The sequence below is a fragment of the Sceloporus occidentalis genome, unplaced genomic scaffold (assembly GCF_023333645.1).
Source record: "Sceloporus occidentalis isolate IW3139 unplaced genomic scaffold, rSceOcc1.0.p SCAF_40, whole genome shotgun sequence".
NCBI classification, from domain to species: domain Eukaryota; kingdom Metazoa; phylum Chordata; class Lepidosauria; order Squamata; family Phrynosomatidae; genus Sceloporus; species Sceloporus occidentalis.
The window spans coordinates 5,217,016-5,243,523 of NW_028317020.1; the positions used below are offsets into that span (position 1 = coordinate 5,217,016).

At 39.7% G+C, this 26,508-nt stretch overlaps 2 protein-coding genes across 2 annotated transcripts; both read left to right on the top strand.

Annotated features, from left to right (window-relative positions):
* Positions 1-1,917: 1,917 nt before the first annotated feature.
* LOC149290246 (iron-sulfur cluster co-chaperone protein HscB-like) lies at positions 1,918-5,894 on the top strand. Its single transcript, XM_089489461.1, has 6 exons — positions 1,918-2,270; positions 3,402-3,498; positions 3,931-4,020; positions 4,572-4,716; positions 5,381-5,428; positions 5,806-5,894. The coding sequence occupies exons 1-6, from the start codon at positions 1,918-1,920 to the stop codon at positions 5,892-5,894; spliced, it is 822 nt and encodes a 273-aa protein (XP_089345587.1).
* Positions 5,895-7,830: 1,936 nt separating this feature from the next.
* LOC149290247 (uncharacterized) lies at positions 7,831-19,958 on the top strand. Its single transcript, XM_089489463.1, has 12 exons — positions 7,831-8,001; positions 10,079-10,307; positions 11,905-12,047; positions 12,656-12,788; positions 13,657-13,863; positions 14,506-14,615; positions 15,262-15,377; positions 15,629-15,707; positions 16,954-17,049; positions 17,950-18,066; positions 19,399-19,527; positions 19,869-19,958. Exons 1-12 carry the CDS (start codon positions 7,831-7,833, stop codon positions 19,956-19,958), a joined length of 1,620 nt encoding a protein of 539 aa, XP_089345589.1.
* Positions 19,959-26,508: the final 6,550 nt, after the last annotated feature.

Here is a 26,508-nt window from a genome sequence, read left to right on the forward strand (position 1 = left end):
CTCCTTTGCCGGCACCACCCCCCGTGGGAAGTCCCGGCAAGGGATATTGTTAAAGCACATCGAGCAGACGTGCCGGCAGCGGAGGTTGGTTATGCTCATCGCCACAGCCAGTGAACGTCTGCACGATGCGCTTAGACAACCTCTCGTGCCGGCGCTCCCCCCGTGGGAAGTGCTGGCAGGAGAGGCTGTCTCAGCGTATCAGAGAGGAGGATACGGGTCTCCTGCACCGCTGCGGGGGATCTGTATCCTAACCCTGCTGCCTGCCCGGCGCCCGGAACTGCATGTCCCGGGCATCGGGCGATACGAACTGCGCATTCCTGCACTAGACCCCGAATATAGGCCGGGCAAATACGGTATATAGTCTGACCCTGACTTTTGTTTATGCTCATTGCAAAACTTAAACATGGTATCCATGCTAACGTAAAGAACAGTGTCACTGGTCATACGTTTGGTATTCATTAGATTACCTAACATTTGCAACAATATATGGTATATACTTACAACCGAACGTTTATAAGTCTTAAGGGCTAATTGTGGTATAATGCCAGTAAAATTGGCACAAAGACGTAAGGGCAAAATTCCGGTAAAAATACCTCTAGGGCGTGACACTGATTATCAATTATATTCAACAGTGTATTTTACTTTAAAGGTAATCTGGCGTGTTGCCATTAATTTACTAAACTCCTCCGTTTGAAAACAATACGATGACATACTGCGTTACTCACTCAGTTACCTAAGTCTATCTTATTATAGGGATATCCAGATGCCAGCCATTGATAAACTACCAACTTAAACAAGGCAAGGTCAGGTTACAGGTCTATGATCCCGTAAAATGCCTATCTCTCGATTACTGTTGATGTTTATTCCTTTGTATTTGTTTTACACATGTAACGCTAGAGGTGTTGTTGCGATTGTAAACATTCACCAAGATGAACTTCAAAACAAGAAGCATCCCCCGCAGCAAAAATATTATTAATAATGTTTACTAACAGTATATAGTGAAATAGATGCTCGGTAAACCAGCACCGGCTCAGTATGAGTATACGATGTAATTGTGTCCTATACGCTATCCCACGACTGCTGTGATGAGGTTACTAAACAGGTACACAGTATAGCAGGTAATTTATATCCCCCACCCTTAATAGGAAGTATTTTGCTTCCACGGGCTGGAGTATAAGACATATATATTGGGCAGATGAATAATAAAACGAATAGAAGGGTCTCACCGAAACGCCCCTCCAAGTGTTTGCAACCCACTGTAATGTATGCATTAAGCCGGTTGATATGCTTCGGGAAACTGTAAGCATTAGAAGTTTATAGGTGGCTTGGGACCCCTTTTGATCTATGAGGACACGTGATCATCCTTATCATAACCCCATCGCTACACTGTATTATACTATACATACGTCTATAATAAACCCTACATGCGGCATAGATAACTTCTATGCGTACCAGTGCGAGCAGGAAGTAACGTGAAAAAGGGGCAGGAGACCATAACCCAGAAGGTAAAACGTGTCACGCTTCGCACGTCAGTGTCCATAAATGGCGTTACACTGTGGCCCTTGCTGTCACAGTACGGGGCTCACCTTGCGCGGTACTGCCGACAATAACACAAGACGACGAGCAACTTTCCTTTGGCGCCATACACAGTCAAGCAGCGACGACCAACCAGCGCGCGCGACGTCACGGAGCGGAAGTGACCTTTCACATCTCATCCGATAGCTGGTGGAGCTTTGCGGGAGAAGTCTCGAATGTGGATTCGGAGCCGTGATTGTTGTGCAGCGATCTGGCACCTTGTCTGAAGCGTTCATGGAGTTTATTGCAGTTCACTGAGGTTACAGGAAACAGTGTCCCGGACGAATCATCTGTACTTCCGGGTCCTGACTATTTACCGCTCTCCTGTCAGTTATGGAGCCGATGAGAAGTCAAGCGCTGAAGTTTTGTTACAGGCGGTTGGTAGGGAGGCGGAGCACCGACACGCTTACCCGAAGCTGGAGGAATGTGACCGCACGGGTGATAGGAAACAGCATTCCTCATTATGCGCGTTCCCGGGCATCTGTCAGCAGTTATGGGAACATTTCACCACAGAGCAAGTTGCAGCCGAAAAGCACCTGTAGTTACTATCACACTAGGACGTTTTGTGCGTCTCCTCAAAGCAGGTTGTGCTGGAGCTGTCAGTCTGTTGTGAGCCATGCTGACTTTTTCTGTCCCTCCTGCAATTCACTGCAGCCCCCCGATGAAAGGAAGGATTATTTCCAAGTGCTCGACTGGTAAACGTATTGTTTTACACCTCGTGCTTGTGTGCAGCAAGGCAGAGCAAACACATTGGGGTGTTATTGTTTGTGTAATTAGCACAAATCACACTATGGGGTTTACTAAAGGGAAAGTTATCAGGAGACGTGGGTCCAAACCCAGTGAGCTTCTGTCGCAGAAAAAGCTTGGTTGGCCCTGTATAATCTATAGTTTAATCGGTGAGCTTTCTCCAGTTTACTGAGTTATGCAATGTACACCACAACTCTCCCTTTAATGAATACACCCATGCATGTTGACTGGATATTCCTGAATATACATACAGCTTTCAAAAAGTACATTTAAAAAAACAAAACAAAACATAGTCCTGGTTATATATATATATATATATATGTGTGTGTGTGTGTATACATATATATAATCGCTGCATAAGGTTGACTGTGAAAGTATTATTCAAGACAGAATTCTGCGTTTAATGGTTCTTTAAAAACTACCCTATATCATGCCTCTAGATCACAATACAAACCAGTGCAACCAAGTGAAGGTATTTGTCAAGGTTGTAAAAATGATGATTCTTGAATCATCACACACGTTCATTCACTCATTCATATACTCATACTTGTATTCATTCCCTTAATCACACATACTTGCTCATACACTATCCCCCACCCCCTTACCGTAACTGCAGGTCTCTCAGACTTACGTAATGTCCCTGCTGCTTCCCTCTCTCCTCCTGGGTAGAAGGAACAGAGCAGACTCATGTGGCGCACATTCACGTCGTTCTGCTGGGTTTCTGCTTTTCCTGGTCGGTACAAGAGACGCTGCTCGCACACTGTGCTACCAACGCACAGGTAAGCAGCAGGGCCGCTGTGGACAATTATTTTGGCGATAATGCCCTTTTCGGCTGATGTATTTCGCCACCGGTTTAATGCTAATGCTAATTAAGGGTTAAACACACATATTCTATATGCCTAAACATACTAAGAATCATTATTATTTTGGATAATTACCAACTCTGTGTAGTCCGTTCCAATACACTGAATTCCTTTCTCCAAGCAAGATTATAATTTTTACATGGCCAAGCAATAAATTGGATTAAGGTGGCCATTTGAATCCCGCATTAATCCCTTTTGTGTGCTTTCTTTTTCTAGTGAAACATCGTTTGATCTCGATATTCAAGAACTGCAGAAAAAATACCGGAATCTCCAACGTTTTCTTCATCCAGATTACTTTAGTCAAAAGTCTCAGGCAAGTAGTTATCTATTAGAACGACACTGATTGTTTTGTTTATTCTCGCCATGTCTATTTCTTCTCGTGAGCATAGGCAAGTAGTGAGTTATTAAAAACCACTACAAACCTTTTTCTTTTCTTGCCCCCCTCCTTAAATTTTCATACTTCAAGATTGATCATCAACAGTGTAATCTGTTTTACAAGACTGGCAAAATTGGCTTTAGTTTTAATACTCCAATATTTCAGAATATGCTTTTTAATTTGTTGAATTATAACTAATGGGGTTTGGTTAGCGTGGGCTTTGAGGTTAGTCATTCTTCCGTCTTTGAGCATATTACAAGCTGTTGCCTTGGATGAGACCAGTGAAGGACACAGTTGAATATACCAGTGTGTAGTAAGCCTGGTAAATGGAATTGTGCTTAATGTCGCCACCTCTTTTATGCCCTTTAGATTGAACAAGATATTTCGGAGAAACACTCTTCTTTCGTCAATAAAGCTTATAAAACTCTTCTGTCTCCGCTAGAAAGAGGAATATATCTGGTAAGTGTTTTTAGATCTATTGCAAGTATCCTATATAATATTTGTGGAGTTTCACACTATACAGAAAATAAAAACTGTGTTTCGACAGGGCTGCCTAACATCAAGTTATTTTATTATGTAGCAATACATTTTAGTTTGTATTGTTTTGAATTGAGCAAAACTCTTATCTAAAAAAAAAAAAAAAGAGTTTGTAGCCATAAAACCTCTGACAGACATGGGCTATGTTAGTGGTTGGTTAGTACCACCTGTAGGAAAAATAACATTCATCACAGTGCTTTCAAATTGCCATCCCAAGAGTGCAGATTTCCTTCGATTTGTTTTAAAGGAGGTGGTAGCGCAACTGTTTAAAATACTGCCTATGCTTTGTCTGACTAACTATAACTTTTAACTATAAGAATCCATAACAAGTGGTTAAATTATAAGAAATATGTTTTACTTGTAGTGGGGATTTTAGCAAAATGTTTATAAAAGGTGACTTGAAAATACTTTTTAGTCCTTTTGTTTAATAATAAGCTTATTAATCCTTTATCGATTTCTTTTCCTCTTTAAAGCTCAGTATCCAGGGCATTACAATTAAGGAAGGTGCTGATAGTGGAATGGGCCCTGAATTTCTAAATGAAATATTGGAAATCAGTGAGCATCTTAATGAAGTTAACACTAGTAGAGAAATTGAAGATGTTGGGCACACCATGCAAGGTATCACTTGTTTTATTCTTTCATTGTATATAAAAAGAACACTACTGAATTTAGAACCCAAACAAGTGTGTGTATATATATATATTACACACACACATTACTTTTCATTTGTGTATTGTCCAAAAGCCAAAATCCTGGACATAATAAAATTCAATTTACAGTATAATGGGCTTGATTTATCGGTAAATCATCAACAGGCAGAAGAGAGCATTATCTAATGGAACAGATTTGCCACAGGATAATTTCCTAAAATATCGGATGGGTTACCATGTTTTTTATTCTTTGTAAATCTACTCCCGTTGTTTACAAGGTGTGTGTGATTTTAATCGTAATTTTATTTAAATTTGTATCCAAAGTGTAACATTTGTTGTGTTTCAGTTTCATTTATTTTTTACATCAGTTGTGACTTGTCATAGAACGACAATTTTTAAAACACACTTTTTCATATAAATATACTGTATACATTTTATACAGAAAAAAACAGCAGGACCACAGTTTAAAAAAAAAATAAAAAATAATGCACTATGATCATATAGTCAGTTTGCTTACAATAAATAATCTGATTATAGTTGTCCCAAGTACCTTTCAAACTTTTCTATTTGTTTTTTTGGTTATGAATAAACATAATTGTGTAACTTTTTTTCCCTTACCTTTATTTTCACAGACAAATGTGAAAGATTAATAGAAGATATCAGCAATGCATTTCAGCAAGGTATTATGTTTGGGGAAAATCTGTGCATACATGTTCCGTTCAATACTATAAACACGGAATTCACAAGTCTCACTAAATAACATGTTAAGTAGTGGGGACTAAAATACAGAAACTTGGAAATTGAAAAGAATTGGGGAAGCCAATCACCATCATGTAGCTTGCGTATTAATCCATTTATACGAAGGCATTAAAGTGTTTTGGCAAATGTTATTTTAATGCTCTCAATAAAGGGGCACAATATGACATTGCCCTGGATTGTTGCCGAGTTTTGCTGCCTGTGTGTCTAGTCTGGGATACAATGTGCAAGACATTTTCAACACTGTTATATAGGAAAATATAGCAGAAAAAACTAAATATATATTTTTTTTTTTGTACAGGTGACCTTCATGGAGTTAAGACACTGTTAACAAAGATGAAATATTATTCAAACATACTAGACCAAGTTAAGAAGAAACTAATACCTTAGATATTTTTCATACTTGACTTATACTGCACCAAGTAAAAGCATTCAACGATTTAAGCCATGAAGAAACCATCTATCACTTTCTAAGCATCACAGATTGTATAGTAAACTGGCTTTGGATGAATTTTATACTGTTTTATTAAACAAGTCTGTGTGTCCTATGCTTATATAAAGGAACGTGAAGAGTTTTTCAGGCTGTCGTACTGTGAGACATCGATTCTGAATGTTTGAACCAGCCTGCGGATGGAAGCCGTAACTTATAGAGAATACAATTGTGGTGGAAACTGTTAAAAGTGGTGCAACTATTGCACCAACAATGTAGTGTCCTGACTCTTTGCTTCGATTTCCTCATTTTGTACCTGGGAGGCTCATAGCTTCCATTTAACTGCCGCAGTCTATCAAGATATCGAGTAGACAGATCAAGACTTAAAACAGAATCACGTACATCTGCACCTTTTGGCATAGGTACATATTTTATTTAAAAGTACATCTTTGAACAGGTTTTATTCTATTTGATGTTTGTAGTGCAATAAAATTAAAATATTCATTGAATTCTTTTAAAATGTTTTATTAAACATTGGTGTAAAAACTATTTTGTCTTTTGTTACCTCTCTGAATTATAAATTAAGGAAATAGTAATTTCATGGACCCCCCCCCCTTAAACATACACTATTCATTTATGTGGTCATTGCTCATATACATTTGAGCTGTAGGTCCCTTTTGTTTCTGTAATGGTCATGTACTGTTTGTTATGCCCTGTTTCCCCATTATGCCACACTGCATTTATAAATTAATAAATATTATTAAAAAGAACAGTACAAATGAAAAGGATGGGGAAGAGGAAAAGATAGACATACCAAGCATGTCCACAATACTAACCATTTTACTTTTATACCAGTATTATTGGTCCACTAATTGTATCAGTGAGTCAGGAAGAGGGAATCTTAATAAAATAAAACAGAAACCCAAAATGTGATCTTAAGATTTGTCAAAGTGAATAGGAGAACAGGTCCTCTTTCGAAATGAATTTGTATTCTGGATATTTGGTTACTGTGCGTTTATATATATAAAAAAAAAAACTAACACGGATATTATTCTAAAGTTGCAATTTGTATACATTTTACAAAAATGTCAAAGGTATGAAAATGACAAATCCACAACAAACCTTTTTTAAGCTCTTATTTTAAATTGAATGCAAAAAAACAGAATGTTGCAGAATCTTGTAATACCTTTTTTATTGGACTAACAGTATTTAAAATAATAGACGAGCTTTCGGGAGTCCTCCCTTTATCAAGTCAAAAGTGAAATGCTTTTGACTTGATAAAGGGAGGACTCCCGAAAGCTCGTCTATTATTTTAAATACTGTTAGTCCAATAAAAAAGGTATTACAAGATTCTGCAACATTCTGTTTTTTTGCATTCTTATACACTGGACTAATACGGCTACCCCAAACTACAGTATTTTAAATTGAGAAATAACACTTTTTTACATAAATATTTTACATATTTTAAAAAATGTATTGATACATTTGTAACAGTGATCCCAATAGGGCACTTTTGCTTAACACCTTTGAGAATCCCTGTTTTACAGTCACTATCTCCATGGCACCAGTACAACAAACAAAAATGCATTTGATTTTGTTTCCATAGCCATGCCTGTGTTGTGTGATTGGTTGAATGGAGCTTGTGAGCATTTCATTGGCTAGTAGAAATGTCACTCACATACCTGACCCTGCAAATTCAGTTGCTTGCACGTTTAACACTGATCTAGCAGAGGGTTGCAATGCCGATGTAACTGTCAGTGCGGAAAACATTATGCTTTCCAGTTTTCGGCCATTAAATGGATTGGGATTTTTTTTTTTTTTTAACTCTTAAGTTCTGGGAACATATTCTCTAAACACAGAACTGATTTGCACAACCGTTTCAGAGATATTATTAAGATGGTGTTAAGCAAGAGGTTTTCTAAGGACATCAGCTCAGTCCTTCCCTCAGTAGAAGAAGCCAAGGATGCAGAGGAGGAGGAAACAAGCCAAATCAGCTTAGGGGGGATCCCAAGCAGACCACCTAGCAGACCACTGGCAAATCTGAGTCGTGGAAGTGTTGACAGCAAAGTAAGTAATTTTATTAAAGGTTAAGAATAGTGATCAGAGTGTTCTCAAGGGTTTCCATGGCTCCTATGGGCCAATTTTTAACTCTTGAGTTAGGGTTTATTTGCTAAATGGTGAGTTTGTAATTGAGCTGAGAGTGAGATGAACCATTTTACATATCATAGTTTAACATTGTACTAGGAGTGGTCTACCGCAGCAAGTTTCTCGAAGGGCAGCTACCACCATTTTTATGACTATTATCACATTCAAAAAAAGTTATTGAAATATTGTGCTGGTTTTTATATGTATTGTTTTCACATTATATAATGTTTTTAGGTAGATGCATATTTTTCCAATGTGTTCTAGCTGTGTTATGCTATCCCAAACTACTAAACACCCTAACTCTTAATAATTCTCTCTGTGGTGAACAATACACTGGCTTATTGATTGATTCAACCAACCAGACACTCTGACTAATGAAAGTCAGTAAAGGGCTGGACCTCATTAGTAATGCCACAGAGAATCAGCTCAGTCTGGTGATTGTGCAGAGAAAGCTACCCAAAATATCACGACTGACAACAATGGCAGTTTCTATGTCTGCAAGTAAAGAAAGTGTCTTGAAACAAAATGAGATAAAACCAGTTTTTCGTCATTGCTAGCCCATGTTTCTGTATACAGCACTGTAATTTGGGTTTGGTCCTTCATAGAGCCCCATAATTCCACCACATAGCAACGTCTTGATCCAACTACAGGATCTTTTAACCATGATGTTTTTGGATTGGGTAGAGTCCTGCTGGGGCTCCAAGGATTGCTTCACCCCATTTTATCAGACGTACCCTTTGAAAATGTAATTCTCGGATTTCTTTATGACATGCTTTTTATGGCAACCTCTGTTTTGGGAATGACAGGGCAACATTATTAGTGATTTAGGAAATTAAAGAAATGAAGACCTATCTTCACAATCTACAGTAGTGCAAAGTATTGCTAATGCTTCCTAAAGCAAGTGATGTGGTTGATGGCTGTGGTTTGATAAGAGCTTCAGAGGATGCAGATTGGGAAGTGTATATTTCAGATCATTGCCAAGCAGGCAGACAGACAAGATGGTAGGAACACAAGCAGGACACTAGAAGCACAGTCAGATGTTTTAATATATATTTAGTATTTTATTTCTGAATACAAAGCGGTTGCTATCACCCTTTTTACTTTTGGATCTTTTACTGTTGCAGTAAATAAACATTAGATTAGCATTTGTAATGTTCTCAAATACAACACTGGAAGCCATTGTCATTATTCGGAACAATGTGTTGTATCATTCACCGAGGGGGAAATGTGAAACCACATCAGTGAGAAAAAAAGAGGAAATATACATGGAAGTTGAGCAACCACCATGAACAATACTCTGGTTGCTATGGTGATTGCACTTCATATGCCACTTTGCATCAAAGTTCTTCTTTTGAGCAGGCCCTCCTTGTCTTTAGTCCCAGTCGTTACATGATGCAGTACTTATTACCCTATTTGCTCAATTATAAGACAAAAAAACTTCTGAAAAATCGACCTAATCTTATAATTATTCACAATTTGTGAAGAGGAGCACAGACTGTTAGGTAGGAATGATTTGCATAGCTGGTTCAATTAGGGGCACATCTTAGTGAACTACATTTTCCATGATTCCCAGGGTGTCTTAACCGTGACTGAGAATCATGGGACATGTTGTTCCAATAGATGTGCTATTCCTATCTGAGCCACTGACTGGTGAGCAAGAAAAAACACACTCTACACCAGATATGGCAAAAACAGTGGATTAGATTCTTTTCCCATTAGGGTAGTCTTTTATTCAGGCATTTTTCCCCCCAATAAGATCCAAAATTTGAGGGGTCGTCTTATAATCGAGCAAATACGGTTTGTCCTGTAGATGATAGCGTTTTATTAATAATAATGCCATATTGCTTGATGGAAATCTGCATTAACAAAAGTAGGAGTATGTATCATTCTTGTCACAAATCCTAGTTTTTGGGGGGTTTTTTATCACAAATTGTAATGTAAACCAGGTACAGTCTTTTAATATCCCAATAAATATCCCTTTTATTATAAAAACTGCTAGACGGCTTTACTTCGATTAAGATTGTCTCATCGGTGTCCGTGGTCTTCTGTACAGACAGTGCAGAAAACATCCAGAATAAAGTCAGAAGATGATGATGAAAATGTGGGTGCCAAATCAAGCGGGGTCCAAGATCAAGCTGAATCGGAGGCTTATGAGAAAGGCACGGAAGAACAGTGTGCCAAACCTAAAGAAAACGAAGAGGATTGGGACACCGACTTAGAAATAGAAGGTTGGTGATATATTACCATGTTTCTTCTTTCATTATTTGCTGCCTTTACTCACATAAGGAATCCTTCACTATTGTCGCAAGCAGTGACACTTGAACCTTCACTGCAAAAAAAGAATATCAAGAATATAGATGCTAAAAGTCCAGCACTAATTAAAATAAGATTATAAGTCTTGTTAAACATTATATTGAAGTGTAAGTTGTCTAGTTTCATTGACAGATTTGTATACATATTCCAAGTAAATATGTATATATTCAAAATGTTTTTTATTTCTTATTTTGATGGTCATTTTTTGCAGTGCAGACCAGGTCGTTTACATATCATAATCAAACAGTATGTACAGAAGTGATCCTTATCAAACAATACTGTCATTTTGCTGTCCATTTAAAGTAGAAGGGTCTGCTTCCATAATGTAAAAGGAGGAGCTGAGGAGGCCAGTCTCTCCTATTTATTATTCTTGACAGCAGGCCCAAACTGGCCATCAGGAAAACTGGGCAAATGTACATACTTAGTGTGGCCTGAACATGCCAGGTGTAATTTCTATCTCTGGTCCAGCTCTGCTTCACAGCCCTAGGAGAGTGTGATATCTTCTTCTGCACAAGTCAAGGCAGTAGCTTTACTAAGTACATGGATAATTGTGAAAGGCTGCATAGCGTAGAGTTTTTGCCATTTGTTCTCCTCTTAGTATGTGTCCCCCAAACAATGTGCTGAGACTGTGTTTAGATCTGCAGGCAGTTTCTTGCTGACATTAAGATACTAAGTGGAGGTGCCTTCAATATCTTACCCCCTACACAGGCAACCAGGGCCGGCCTTAGGGGTGTGCGACCTGTGCGACCGCACAGGGCGCCATGGTTGCAGGGGCGCCTGACTGGGACTTAGATTAAAGCATCGTTTTGTTTTTTTTTGTGTTTTTTTTAAAACTTTATTTAACATCATTCATGTTAAATAAAGTTTAAAAAAAAAATGATGCTTAAATCTAAGTCCCGGTCAGGGGCGCCGAGCGGTTGCTCGTGAAGTTCTCGGCAACCGCTCGGCGCCCCTTACTCTCCGTGACTCCGTCGCTGTGCCGGCATCTCATGTTGAGCGCCGGACTATTCCGGCTCTCAACATGAAATGCCGGCACCGCGGCAGAGAGAGAAGACGGATGCCTCCCGCTCTCACCGCAGGACTCCGGCAACAAGGTAAGTGTGGGGGGGTGTAGTTTGAAGGGTGTAGTTTGAAGGGGCAGAGGGGGGGGTGTAGTTTGAAGGGGCAGAGGGGGGGGTGTAGTTTGAAGGGGCAGGGGGGGTGTAGTTTGAAGGGACAGGGGGGGTGTAGTTTGAATGGACAGGGGGGGTAGTTTGAAGGGGCAGAGGGGAGGGGTAGTTTGAGGGGCATGGGGGGGTAGTTTGAAGGGGCAGTGAGGAGGGCGCCAGAGGAGTAGTCCGCACAGGGCGCCACAACGCCTAAGGCCGGCTCTGCAGGCAACTATGCTATGGATGGCCCTGGCCATATGCATGTGATTCGAAAGCTGCCCTTTGTTATAATTCTTTGAGGTTTTTACTCTACAGATGTAGCTGTAGCATTAACCTAACATATCTGTGAATTCTTCCATTCTAGAAGTCAAGGAATCATATGATCCCACTGGAAAAGCTAGATATTTGTCAGCCTGTCAGTATCTGGGTGTGGTACCGGTTTCTTATTTCTTACTTCACATGCAAGATTCTGATCTTGTAATGAGACACCATGGATTGGGCTTGCAGGTAAGAATGCACTATAGGGGGTAGTGATGCTGTACAGCCCCAGGGACATTTTTATGCATGAATGGTATGGAAATTGTGTATATGGGTCCCTTGGGTGGAGCATTTGGAGAGCAGGGTGGGCCAATGCTTCATTCCTCTGCCCAGTGAAAGTTCAGGTCAGACTTTGCAAAATACTTAATGTCTACAGGATCCAGTTTGGGATTCCCATGAACCTGCATCAGGTACAGGTGCTGGACATTTCAAATCCCCTGAAGCCCAAAAATCAGGGAGACTATTGAGTGGAGAAGAAGTTCCCCTGGAAGAAGATCTCTGAGCTAAGTGTAGCATAACCTCCCTGGACCCATGTGTACTGTCTGCTAGCACAATGTGTATATAATGTGTCACACATACCTGCAGTGGATACGTTGTGGATGTCAGGGCCACTTTAACCCTTTGAGTGCTGGGCGTCTGGCCAAAATTCTTCCACTGGGAGACCAGGACAGTTTGAACAAGTTTTGCATTCTTTCCTGGGAAAACAATATGTTGTTTTCTTAGGCAATAGTTCATCTTTTATTGGCAGCTGACTTAACGTGAACTTTGCATAATGGGGACTTGACTTTTTTCTTCAGGCTGTTAAAGCCCTGGCTCTTTCTCTGGTGACCAATACTTCAATTGTGCGCTTGGACCTCAGTGACAATTGGCTGGAAGGAGATGGAGCTGCAGCCTTAGCCGACATGCTGAAGGAAAATTGCTACATATCAGGTAATTCTGACTTTCCTTCCTAAATATGTAGGAAATGCTGTAATATTTGCAGTAGACACTGGTTCCTTGACAAATATACTGATCTTTGCACGTTACAAAGGCCACTATGATATTTCACAGGTAAATCCCTGCAAACTAAGAATGGGATTCCAATGCATGAGAAATAATAGGTCAGATATAAAGAAATATATATTCTTCAAAGTAGTTTATAGCTATTTCAAATAAAGTTAACCAACATTTCCATATTGTGATATCATTGAGGTGCTTTGTAAAATATAGTGTTTGTCATGCTATCTATTAAAATAGATGATTGATGTAGACCCATGTATGTATTTTTTTCTCCTTGTTAATAGTCCGCTCATTGAACCTCAATCCTTGAGCATTTACTTTTTTTTGTGTTTTCTGTTTTGCTATAGACAGTGTGTTGTAACAATAAGGGCCAGCCCAAGACAAAATGCCGCCTGGGGCACAGTTTAAAATGCCGCCCCCCCTATTATCTACCCTTCCTCTCCCTGCCCCCCCCCCCCGTACTTACCTTTCAGCAGTCCTGCGGCGAGTCTCCCTGCTCGGTCTCGGTGCCGGCTTGTAATGCTGAGCGTCGGAAATGACTTCATCTTCCGGCGCTCAACATTACAAGCCAGCACCGAGACCGAGCTAGAGGGCTCACAGAGGAGAGAGAGAGGGGCACCGAGCGGGTACTGACAACTAAGCCCAACTAAACCACTCGCCCTCTCTATCTCTCTTCTCGGCTTTAAAAATAAAAAAGGGCTTGCCGCCCCTTCAAAAGTGCCGCCTGGAGCGGTTGCCCCACTCGGCTCCATTATCGGGCCGGCCCTAGTAACAATCTGATTATTGATTTTTTGTACAGAGATCTACCTTTCAGGTAACAAACTTGGACTGAAAGGTGCCAAAGCCTTGTCACTTATGCTTGTTGAAAATACAACACTGAGAAAAATCGGCCTGTCCGGAAATGAGTTTAACGACCAAGCAGCTCCTTACATTTCTGATGCCTTCATGAACAATCAAAAGCTGGAATCAGTGGACCTCAGCCATAACATGTTTGGAGATGGATCAGGTATATTTAACGGTTCTAAAAGTGTCAACAGCAAGCGTAGGGGATAAATAATATCTGTTGCAAGACAGCAGAGCCATCTCCATACTGCCTGATCTCCCATGCATTGGCATTGAGATCTCACTCGATGCCAATGCATGGAAGAATGTACTGTTGCATCCTATTATCATTATTATCACTTTTTTCAGACTTAATAGTACGTCCAAAGGGGCATTGGTCAGTTAAATCGGGAGGTTTATTTGTTGTTTATTTATAAAAAGGGAATCATAAATGCCCCCAAGACTAATAATGTGATGTCACTTTGGTTATTTGCAATTATAACAGATGGCATAGCTTGCTTTAAAATAGCTATGAAGAGGTTAAAAGTTATTTTATCCTATTAAGGATAGCAAAGCCATTGTTTGGGCAAGAATTATTTTATGCTTCTTTTTTGTCATTTATTTAAATATTTTGATTTAATTTGATGATTAAAGAAATCATTAGATGTTAATAATGATTTGAATGAGTTTGATTTTAATCAAATTTACCCTGCTTAAATCCCACAGATTTTAATAAAACAAACTTCATATTTCTGCTAAATTAAATTTATATTTGAAGAGAGAACATTCCTAAATATTTTCTTTTGTTTAAATCTCCTTAATATAGGTGAAATTCTCGGTACGGCAATTTCTGAAAACACAGGAATATTGGAGCTCAATCTAAACTGGAACAATTTTCGTGGAAAGGGAGCTGTGGCCTTAGCAAAGGGCATAGGGGTAAGCGTATGGGATAGGAAAAATGGTTAACATATAAATATTTACTAGTAACATAGGTTTTCAATGGAGTACTATACCATATGTTACACTACTGTTACTGAAACATAGGTTTCATTTGGTAAAGTGTAAACAGTAACTGTAGCATTTAAGAAATTAAAAGGACACTTCAATGTCCCTGGCAGCCTCACCAACAAAGAATGCATTCTAAAGCCACTCGAAAAAACGTTCATATGCATTCTTTAAAACGTTAGAAAAGCTACAGGTTTAGTGCTCCCAGTTAATGAGAGTGGGCACTGGAGCTGGCAGGCAGGGAGCATTCCTGTAGCTGTGTACATTGAGCTTCAACACGCAGCATAATGACCATGTTGGCTATTCCAAGCTTCTGGCATAATATTGTACAATAACAGGTGTAATTAGCGCAAAAATGTATTGTATATACGCCGGAAGGGTTAGGTCTCTGCCCTATAGAACTTACATTCTATGCGCCATTGTAACCAACTTAGCTAGACTAAGCAAACCAACTGACTGGACCTTATATAATGCAAAAACCTGCTCACATTAGGACAAGGATCAGTCCGTCTCCTCAAAAGATATGGCAAGATAGGCTTCAACATTAACTCATTTTACTTTGTGTTGTTATTTTTAGGCCAATATCTTCATCAGAGTGCTAGATCTTTCATATAATGGATTTGGCAATGATGGAGCCGCTGCCCTAGGAGAGGCTCTGAAGGTTAACAATGTGTTGGAAGAACTAAATATCAGGTAAATACCTAGATCCTAAAAACATATGTACGTTCTGCTAGCAGTCTATTAGAGTAAAAGGCACTTGCATAATAAAGCAAACAACGTTTATTATACCTGAAAAATAGTGCAACAACCAGTTTCGGAGTCTTTTCGTTCTCTTCTTTTAGCCTACAATATTGATAAGATTTTTTAGAATTTGTGTTAACGTTTAAGTCTAAAGATATATTTTACTTTACCTTCTTCTATATCTTGCTATATTTTTTTTAAAGCAACAATCGCATATCCCTGCAAGGAGCTGTACGTTTCGCATTGTGCCTTAAAGAAAACAAGGTTTTGAAAGTCCTAAAGGTCAGTGTCCTGTCATCGTATCTAATGTATCGCTGGCCAGACTACTGATAGACTGGACATGTGCATACATCAGAGGCACTTATTCCACTTTCCGTGGGGTACTTCGAAAGTAAACATAGACTAAAACCATTTACAAAGTCACCTTGCTCAAGATCTATGTGATATTAAGCTGATAAGCATTAAACTCCTATGCATGGTTTATTTTCATTTGACATATAATGAGGTTAGCTGAGGTTTAGAGCTTTGTTAACATGTTTCAATAGAGAAGGGTGCTCCCATTTAAGGCGGGTCCCCTTCCATGGCACAACAAGTTAGATTATTTAGCATTCTCTACTAAAGAAAGACCAAACACAGAGACCAAACACTGCCAACAGAAAAATGCTGCTTTCCTTGCCATTCCAGGTGGCACCAGGAGAGATGGCTTGGCCTATCAGGTAGGGCAGAAACAAGATAAAAAGGTGAGCCTTCCCCTTCCTCCCAGTGTTTTTCCTGCAAATCCCTTTTTTGTTTCTATGGCACTTTTGCTAATTTCCAGGACCCTTGGGGTCCTATTATCCTTTACTTCCGTTCACATTACTAGGTGCAAGATGGGATTTGGGGGACCATTTTACCTTCTCCCTCTTCAAAGGTCCTTGGGGAGACTTCCATGTTACCCCGGCTCACCTTTGTTTCCCCATAGCCCTTAAGTGGGTTCCCTGGGACAGCTACCTGGAAGAGTGTGCAAACTTTCCCCAAGCTAGACCCCCTGTCTTCAAAGGATTCCCCTCTTGCTGCCACCTGGAATGGCAAGGAAATTGTGAATTCTTACCTGGGAATTTCTTTTTTCTTGTCATTCGCAATGGTGGCACATTTTTCCCCACCCCAAAAAATGTGTTCTTTTGCATTCATATTTTTAAGTACGTCTTTTTAATTGTACTGGGGAGGAAGGGGGAGGTCCACCTTTTTATCTTGTTCCTGCCCTACCTTTCTTTTTTTCTTTTTTTTTTTGTATGAATTCACTATTAGGTATATTTCACATATGTTAAAGCATGACCAATTCTGGAGTTTGTTGTTATCTGAAACTAGTGTGTTTTTTTTATTAAACAGACAAATAGCAAATCTTAATTTTTAGTTGTTGCCCTTCTTGGATATTGAATTGTAATTTTTCCTGAAAAATAGAAATACCGGTAATATTTTGTGATGGAGCATGCATAACAAAAGTGTACAGAATACATAATAAGGGAAGATGCTTTTATGAATGTTACAGATGTCTAGAAATCCCATGAAAAGTGAAGGCTGCTTTGCTATTCTAAAATCGGTCCAGGCAAACTCGGAGTCCGCCATAGAATGTTTGGATTTCTCAGTAAGTCTTGAAACAAAAGTACATATTTTGAAGTTCTCACATTAAAGATTCATATAAAGCAGGGTCTGCAGACCTTTCAGTACGAACTCTACATTGTATATTTTACAAATTTTCATGGGCTAAAGAAAAAAAAAAAATCAGTTTTATAAATAAGTGAATGAGTTTTATTTGGATCTTTTTATTCAACCGAGCGACATGTACAAACCCCGCATTGTGGTCAGATGAGGACCACATGGAAACATCTTTTTAATAATTATCCTAAAACTCTTCATTTTTAATGTATGGTGTTGGAATGGCTGTATGTCTGTATGTATATGCAAGTGTATGGTGTTACAGTGGCTGTGTGTGTGGGAATGTATGTGTGTGTCATGTGTTAAGTGTAGACCTGCCTCTGACCATCATTACAACCACCCACATCATAATTCATATAAATCATGTCCTCCCAACCACCATATTTATACCTCTCACCATCATCATAATCATATTCCTCCCCACCTCCTCATTTCCATCCTCTATCATCACCCTATATTGCAACAAAATCATCCCCCAGCATGCCCTGATATTTTTGTGTGTGTGAATCACCTTACCTCCCTGTTCCCAATCGAGATCTGTGCCTCAATCGGTATAGATCTCTTTTACGGCTACAGCTGTGGCCACACATTTAGTTGGCCAGCCCCAATGTCATGCAGTGGCCCACTGGGCATTTCCATCAATGTACGTATGATGGCTGGAGTGTCTCTAAGTATCCTTTAGACAAAGATAGGGGCTTAGATTTTCACACTGAAGTGGACTTAGTCTATGTACAATACTATTCTTTCAATGCAAAAGTATTTTACTAAAGTCTGTACATAAATAAAATATATGATGAGAACATAATTTATTCAATATCTATGTTTTCAGGATATTATAATTAATAAAGAATTTGATGATTTGTGTAACTCTGTGAGAACAACAATGCCAAATTTGTCAGTCAAACATGGAGGAAGTAGTGAAGACTTCAAAAGAAGTAAAACAAAGGTAAGACACAAGTAGTTTGTAAGACACCACAACTTATTATTCTGTAAATAAAAACTAACTCCAGCAATGACCACTGTGCCATGTACAAGGACTGTCTGAAAATTAGCACAAGTATCCCTGTGGCATTGTTTGCAAGTGCAAGCTGAGATTGGTGGCACCCTGTGGCATGGCCAACATTGACCAATTTCCTGTACTGAATTTCTTAAGCATGGGGAGCCAGCTGTCTGAAGAGCAGGGCTGGTTGAGAGGTCACAGATCTTCCTCTAACTGGCCCAAAATTAAGGGAGTATGGGGTCTGTTCCTTCAGAACTTTTTTTCAGTGCTGGATGCTGTTGGCCATCATATGAGGTTATATCTCATGGTCAGCACAAGGGTGCACTGAAGCAGATGTCTAAGGAACCAGACCTTGTGCTTCCACCACAGGGCTTAAGAAGGCAAAAAAAAAGGGGGAAAGGTAAGAGATGGGGAGAAAGGGGGAAGATTAGACCGGTTGGAGTGTCCACAAATAGTGTGCTAGGGTATTGTTTGAGTGGCAGAGCATGGTGTAAGAACATGTGTTAGGGCATAGCGTTAGACTGAGTGTGTGTGTTTGGAGACTGACATGTGTAGAAAACATGCAGAGAGTAAAGTGTTTGTAGTGAGTGTTTGGCCACTTTTAGTGTGAGTGCCCCATCTCAGATCTCTGAACATATTGTAGCCTTTTATTTTATGTTTTTATTCATTTTATTAGATTCATTTTATTTAAATTGTAAGGCTATGTTTGGTCTGCCATATCACGTGGGATTTGATGGGTTAATTAATTTGTTACATAACAGTATATATTGAAGATATACAGCTAGTTATTCTTTAGCATTATTTCTAAATCGGACCAGGTGGACAATCTTGTTCCTGCATGCAATCAATCAACATAAAATGTTTGCTTTTGACAGAGGGCATTGATGGGAAGGGACTAGTATGGAATGGGAGGAGATTAAACAGGAAGAGGTGGGAACAGAAGGGGCGCGCCTGCTATGCCTAGCAATAAGGGTACCGACAGGTGACCCAAGGCTTACCTCTGATCTCAAGCATAAGTTGGGTGATTAATATATACATATTGGTTACTGTAAACACCCTTACATAAGTTTAGCGAATTGGAAATGTAGCATGTAGGAAGCGTGAAAGATACTTTGTTCTAATTTGCATCATACTTGTTCTAAATATGCTGCGCTCAGTATAACCACCAGAGGTCACTGGAGTTCACTTTAATGGCAGGAATGCAACCACATAATCCAATTGGAAAAGTTGAAATTTTGATAATGTTTATTGTTTGAACCATTCACGTGTTCCTTTCAGGCAGATCCAATTAGCAAAGTCAGAAAATACATTGCAGAAAATAACCTTCAGCTGGCTGAATGGATTGGTGTAACAGAAGATAATACGACCATTTCTATGACCCATGAGGAGTTTCAGCACAAGCTAATGGCAAGTTATCCAAGTATTTGTGTACTCTGACTGCTCTCACAGCAACAGTGCTTCTGTTTACTTTTCTCTTATTTATTTTATAGTTCTCTTATTTTTCAACTTTGTTTGCGTGTCTGAATTGTGTGTCCTTTAATAGTTTTGACAGTTATGTCAAGTTAACAGCTCACTCTTCCACATGTCTGATAGGGTGATCATGAGGACATGAGTGTGGCTAGGTTCCAGCTCTGCTCATGGCCCACCACACCCTGCTGGCCACTCATCTAACGTGCATATTAAATCAGAGGAGTCGGGCATCTTACTTTATCTTCTTAAAACACATTTGCTGTGCTTTAACCTTCTAGAGTAATGGAATTTCCATGGCGGAGGATGAAGTACAAAACCTAATAGATTTTCTGGACAAGGATAAGAGTGGCGCCATTGATTTCAGGTAACAACGACTGCACAATAATTTGGGGGTTTTGTGTTTTATTTTTTTCTTTAAATTAACTGAATATCTTAATATGCAGATGAAACCAATTAACAGAAAAGGGAAACCATTATGTACACTAGGTGAAAAAAAGAAATCATACCTAGCATAATAGATATCACGCTTGCTATCCGCACTCATTGTGCACCACTTTTCTTGTTTTTTGTTTGAGTTAATGGTGTTGTTTCACCAACTCTGCTTTCGTAAATAAATGCAGCATAAGGAACATAATTAATGGTACTGTTGAATGCCTAAACCCTTGGTATACTAGCATAAAATCAACATGTTATAATTTAAAAAATTTTTGCAAGGCCAAACCTGTGTATCATTACTGCTCCTGGGAATCATAACTATGTGTCAGATCTCTGCAGAAGCCTTTGATTTCTGGGTGGTGGCAATGCTGTCTAGCTCTGATGACTACTAGACTTGGTTGCCTCCACTCATGCCTGTTTTACTAGTTATTGAGTGCTATCCTCCCCCATTACTGCATTTACCAGTACCTTCCATTGCTGACTTCACCCCTGCTGGAGGGATGAGCTGTGGGAATTTCCCTGGTATTGTCACAGAGATTTTTCAATCTTCCCCAACAAAAAGAAAGCTTATGGGATAGATGAGTTTAATTCATGCATCACTGCCAGGGCTAAAAAAACACATTTGTAGGTTCCCTTACTATATATTTCTACTACCTATGGAACACACCTTGCTCATGCTGTAGTTTATTTTATCCCGTAAATTGCATAAATAGGCATGATTTCAATCTACACTTTACTAAATATGGAAGACAGCTATGTTGAGGACATTGAACAAATGTTATTTGGAATAAAATTCCTTCACAGTATTAGCCTCTACCACTTCCGCTAGAAGGCTAGTCTACCTGTCCACCAATGTGTGAAGAAGTTGTTTCTGAAATTACAGATATCTGATAGAAGGTGTGCAATTCTCATAATATTCTGCTAGCTGTAATACCATATAATACTCACCCCTGGCCTAAAATAAGTTTTATTTAATATTCTTAATAACCGTTGAACACTCATCATTTAATTTTTGCTTCTCTTATAACTGCAGAGAAATAATAAAAAATATGGATTACTACCAGTTTAAAGGTACACACCAATCTCCCATGCAGCCTCATCAAATAAGAATGTAGTATTGTCAGTACTTTAATATGCATTCTTAAAATTTTAGGAGAAGCTGCAGTTTGGGGCAAAATCTTTTGTATCGTAATGTTTCTTCTTTTGGAGATTCTGAAACTGTGATGCATGTACATGATTTCTTGGAATGTAATCCTCTATAATATCAGCCAGTATGAGGATGATCCTTGTCCTACAAAAGCTGGAGCCCCATTCTTGATCTCTGGAGATCTACTGGTTTCATGACTTTTACTGAACATCCATCAGCAGTTTTAAATTCTTTATTTATAAATTGTATTTTATTATATATTGCAGTGCATTTCAGAGAGCTCTGTCTTCTTGAAGCAAGCGGGATATTCCGGATAGATGATGCCCTTCCTTGCACTTACACAACCACATCATAAATTTATGCTTAAAAGGCAGAGAAATGGGAGAAGGGTATGAACATGCACTAAGATGACATGTGTCATTTCATTGCTTGCAAAAATAAATGGAATGGTTGATGTGCGGAGGATCTGCTGTCCTTTAGCCGTTCCAGACTGGGTTTTCCTAAGCCAAGCCTGCAAACTTACAGACCTTTTTAATGTAGTGAATTACCCAGCGTCTAAGATGGAGAAGAATCCCAACGAGTTTAAGCTTTAGTTGACCTGAACATAGTTGTATTCAATGTTCTTAAAACAATACATTTTAAAAAAGATGTTCTCAGTCCGGTACAGAGAGCGCTACCCATGACTAAAGGACTGAAGGTAGTCCAATTCTTTTATGGAACGCCTGTTGCCTTGCTCTAATAAACCCTGTTATCTAAACATGATGTTCGGCATTTAACCTATAAATATTGAATGTTTTCTGACAGTAATAATTTGTAGAATGTCTGTACAATAAAAAAAACAAAAACCATCTGATCTTTTCTTGACTTTGTGTTTTATGATTTGCCATTGTACAGATTTAATGTCTGTTTATTGCTTCTAACTCTTTGAATTTCAAAATCCAACAATACTTTAGGACAACTTCAAAGACGAAAGTTGCTATTAATTTGTTGTAATGTATGTTACAAAGATCAACAATAGGATGAATCTACTAATACTACTAGGTATACATTTTTTGTCCTAACGTGATATACCGTATTTTTCGCTCTATAAGACGCACCTGCTGATAAGACGCACCTAGATTTTAGAGGAGAAAAAAAAGGAAAAAATATTTTGAGCTAAAAAATGGGCTAAAATATTTATTACAATAACTGAATAAGCTATGAACACAGTAAGACACACACAGTAAGACACACACAGACACAGTGAGACACACACACACACACACACACACACAGTAAGACACACACACACACAGTAAGACACACACAGTAAGACCTCCCTCCCTAACCCCCCTTCTCAGTATCTCCCCTCTAACTCCCTAACCCCCCCTTCTCAGGATCTCCCCTCTAACTCCCTAACCCCCCCTTCTCAGGATCTCCCCCCCCCGCCCCGGTCACTTACCTTAAACTCCTGTGTTGGAAGCGTGAGGCGTTTGTCTCGGGTGCCGGCGCTTCACTGCTGAGCGCCGGCGTCTGACGTCATATGCCGGCGCCCAGCGTAAAGCGCCGGCACCCGAGACAAACGCTTCCAACACAGGAGTTGAAGCGCTGAGGCAGGCGGCGGTGGCGGCCGCCGCCAGCAAAGGATTCCTGTATATCTGTCAGGCAGGGGGGCCCGAGAGTTGCCGAGCGGTTGTCTTCAGCAACCGCTCGGCACCCCTTGGGCCCCCCTGACTGGCAGAAATCCAGGACTCCTCTGCTGGCGGCCGCCGCCGCCTGCCTCAGTGGCGACCCCGGATTTATCGGCGTATAACACGCAGGTAGGGTTTAAGCTCCGGATTTTAGTTAAAAAAGTGCGTGTTATACGCCGATAAATACGGTATATCGTTGCCCCCCCCCCTCCCTCCCTCCCTGCCTGCATCTTCGCTCCATAAGACGCAGCTGATTTTTCATCCTACTTTGGGAGCGAAAAATACGGTATATTTGTTCCACCAGGTGGCAGTAGCTCCATATGCTACTTTTTTTTAATTTTACTAACCTTGAAAGCCATAAAGTTCTTTACTGCTTCGCCTCTCTTTAGAAGGACACATAATTCTAATAAACGGGTTTCCTGTGTCTTTAGCAAACATAAAAATAAACATGATAGCAGGTTTACATAATGGGGATTACAAAAGTTTTTTTTGTTATGAGTTAAGAGGAAACATTTAATCTCTAAATGAACTGCTGTATAAATGGTGTATTCCGACCTAGACCTTGACCTTCCTGATAATCCGTCTATTTCTACAGCAGGCATGGAATGGGTAGGTGGAGTAGGCATGGAATGGGTAGGTGGAGCGGGCACTGCCAAACACTGTTCCTATATCTGGAGGAAAAGAAACATAGTGGGAGACCCAGCAAAGCAGGGCTTTACCTGTAGAATGTGGATTAAACCCAGACAGTTGCCTAGTATGTATGTATATTAGTGAAAATTCTGACCCCTTTTATTTGGCATATCATTATGATATACTAGTAACAATACAAGAGGAAATACATAATTATGGTTATGTAAACCAATCCACAAAATTTACACTTAAATCGTTTTTTTGTAGTAATTAGAAATGTAATCATCACTCACAGATTGTCATCTATATAAGGCTCTTCACATATCGGTTTGCTTCAATGGCAACACAGCCTGTCACAAAAGTAACTCAAAATACATTATTTTCTTCTCTCACACAGTCTCCGCTTAAGGTGTACTCATCATCATACAATAACCCACAAAACAAACAAACACAACTAAACATTCAAAAGTTACACTAAAAAGCAAAGAAAGCTACATCTGGTAAAGCGTAATGTATTTTACAAAATCAACTTAGCAAACTACATTGCCATCACAGATGGGTAATACAATACTTTTTTTTCTCCATTAGCTTTTTTTTCTCTCGTCTTTGACTGTTTCACAGCGAGGCTCACTATACAGCATGGCGACAGGATTGAATTAACCAAAAGGCTCATGGAGGGCCCAGGTTACCTGTCCTATAAAAGCCAAGGCTGCTCCACTGCTGTTGTAAACCGTGATGCGTCTGAGCAATGTAAGAGGAGACAGCTTTACAACATGCACGCACATCAACGGATTAATCCTCTTTTCCAGTGCCCAGGCAGGAAGAATGAGAGGACTTTAGGTCACAGGGTATATTCCTTTTTCCTTTGCTTCTCTGCCCTCCCTTTCCCTACCCTCCATGTTACGTGGGCTTGTGTGCCAAGACGCAGGCTGTGGAGGAGCCTGTACTCTGCTGGCGGGAAGAATACAGACAGCATAGAAATGTCTTGACGTGCAATGGCTGACAGTAACTCTTGATCAGTTTAGAAGATCTCCTCCACCCTTGTGTTGAGGGGTTCATTTTGTAAATGTGATCCAGGGCCACAAACACCTTCATCTGGCCTTGTGTGGAGGGTTGCAACAAGTTGTGCAACGTGTGAAACACTTACTACAGCATATCTTGTGACCATATTCCACATCTTTGGCTCCGGCCTCCTTGTGTATTACAGAGCTGAAAAGCCTGATCAACAGAATGATAGACAATCAACACTGTCGGACTTCGCTGAAGGGAATTCTAAAATTAGATTTTGGGGTCCTGAAAAAAATGCACACACCTCCTTTGTATTATAGCTTCTAATAAATGTTCTAAGGAAATGCTCATTATTTGACACACTCATGTCTGTCATCTTGCCGAGAGGTTATTTCATGTGTCCGCCTTTCTTTGTCATCTATGGATCCAGCCACCCACCAGCTTCAGCCTGAACGTAAAGCAATCATGTTTGCTGTGCCTTCATGGGATTTGGATTTCACTGGCAGAAGATGTTGCTATGGAATCAGCTGTTTGCGTAGTGAAGTACAGGAGGAAGGGAATATCTTCTCTGAGTATCTCTATGTGGATTATTTGCGGCTAATAACACAACACATTACTCAGTGCAGACTGCAGAAAAAATATTTTTTCTCATTGGTATACATTGAGTTAATTTACAGCACACTACATTTGCTTTATCACTCAGTTTCATTTAACATAAAACAGGCAGTGTCCCGTATGCTGGTGGTTGGCAGTAGAAAGAAATGTAAAAATGTTAAACATTTTATATATATATTTGTATATATACATATACATAGAGACAGTGATAGAGGGGGCTCAAGGATCAGTAATGGTGTGCCATATACTAGGCATTTATAAATATCTTAACTTGTTAAAAAAAAATCTAGCTTTCTTTAGAAAACTATCCAAGGGCTAAACTAAAACCCACCAATACCCACACCTGGTCTTTGAGACCTTTCATCAATTATATATTATTTTAATTTTATTTTTCAAACCTAAACGCACAACCTCTCAATATAGTTTGAACACTATTTAAAAGATTGCAAACAATTAGTGAATGTATTCATATTAACACACACGTGCTAGAACCATATAGTGAAATCCTGGCCTGTGTGTGGCCCTTAAAGCCTGATGTTCAGCACCCTTGGGATAGATTCAATGTAACCCAGTAAGAACCGCCTGCTAGTCATGCGAATAGCCCGAGGATTTAACCCTTTCTATAGCTGCTGATTATCGGGAACAATATACTGTGTATGTTTTCCCATAATAAAGCACTACTGAAACACTAACTCATTCCCTTGTGATAGCCTGTCTGGTTACTGCAATTAGTGATGTCCGGATCATGACTGCCCCTAAATTAACCCTTAACACCCCATCAACCATAACTGCCCCTAAATTAATCCTAAACACCCCATTAACCATAACTGCCCCTAAATTAATCCTAAACACCCCATTAACCATAACTGCCCCTAAATTAAACATAAACACCCCATTAACCATAACTGCCCCTAAATTAACCCTAAACACCTCATCAATCATAACGACCTCTAAATTAACCCTAAAGACCCCATTTAATTATATACATACACTCATTACAGACATGAGTAGATATAGAATGTTAACTGCTGTAATACTAGGCATGAGTATATTCAGATAATTAACTCCTCTATTACCAGACATTACACACACAGTCACACAAACAAACAGAGTCATGCAAACATTGTGACAAACTTACAAACACTGTCACACACATAGTCAAACATACCTGGTGCTTACTCTGAACTGGTGTGAAGGAGGAACTCAGGAGAGGCTTCTGAACTCTCAGGTAATCAGGAGAGTTGAGAAGTCTTTCCTGATTGGCTGAGACCACCTTCACTCAGACTCCTTATTCATTGAGGCTGGGGCCCGGGACATGTGGTCACCCTAGGAGCTGGTGGCATAATACAGGGGCTTTGGACTAGTTACACCACATCTGTAATAGCACCAGGGCCGGACTGGCCCACCGGGATA

Coding starts and splice junctions, on each gene's coding strand:
- LOC149290246 (XM_089489461.1), top strand. CDS start 1,918: ATGAGAAGTCAAGCGCTGAAGTTTTGTTACAGGCGGTTGGTAGGGAGG. Junction 4,717..5,380: donor TGTTGGGCACACCATGCAAG/GTATCACTTGTT, acceptor TTATTTTCACAG/ACAAATGTGAAAGATTAATA. Junction 5,429..5,805: donor CAGCAATGCATTTCAGCAAG/GTATTATGTTTG, acceptor TTTTTTGTACAG/GTGACCTTCATGGAGTTAAG.
- LOC149290247 (XM_089489463.1), top strand. CDS start 7,831: ATGGTGTTAAGCAAGAGGTTTTCTAAGGACATCAGCTCAGTCCTTCCC. Junction 15,378..15,628: donor TTGGAAGAACTAAATATCAG/GTAAATACCTAG, acceptor TTTTTTTTAAAG/CAACAATCGCATATCCCTGC. Junction 15,708..16,953: donor AGGTTTTGAAAGTCCTAAAG/GTCAGTGTCCTG, acceptor TGAATGTTACAG/ATGTCTAGAAATCCCATGAA.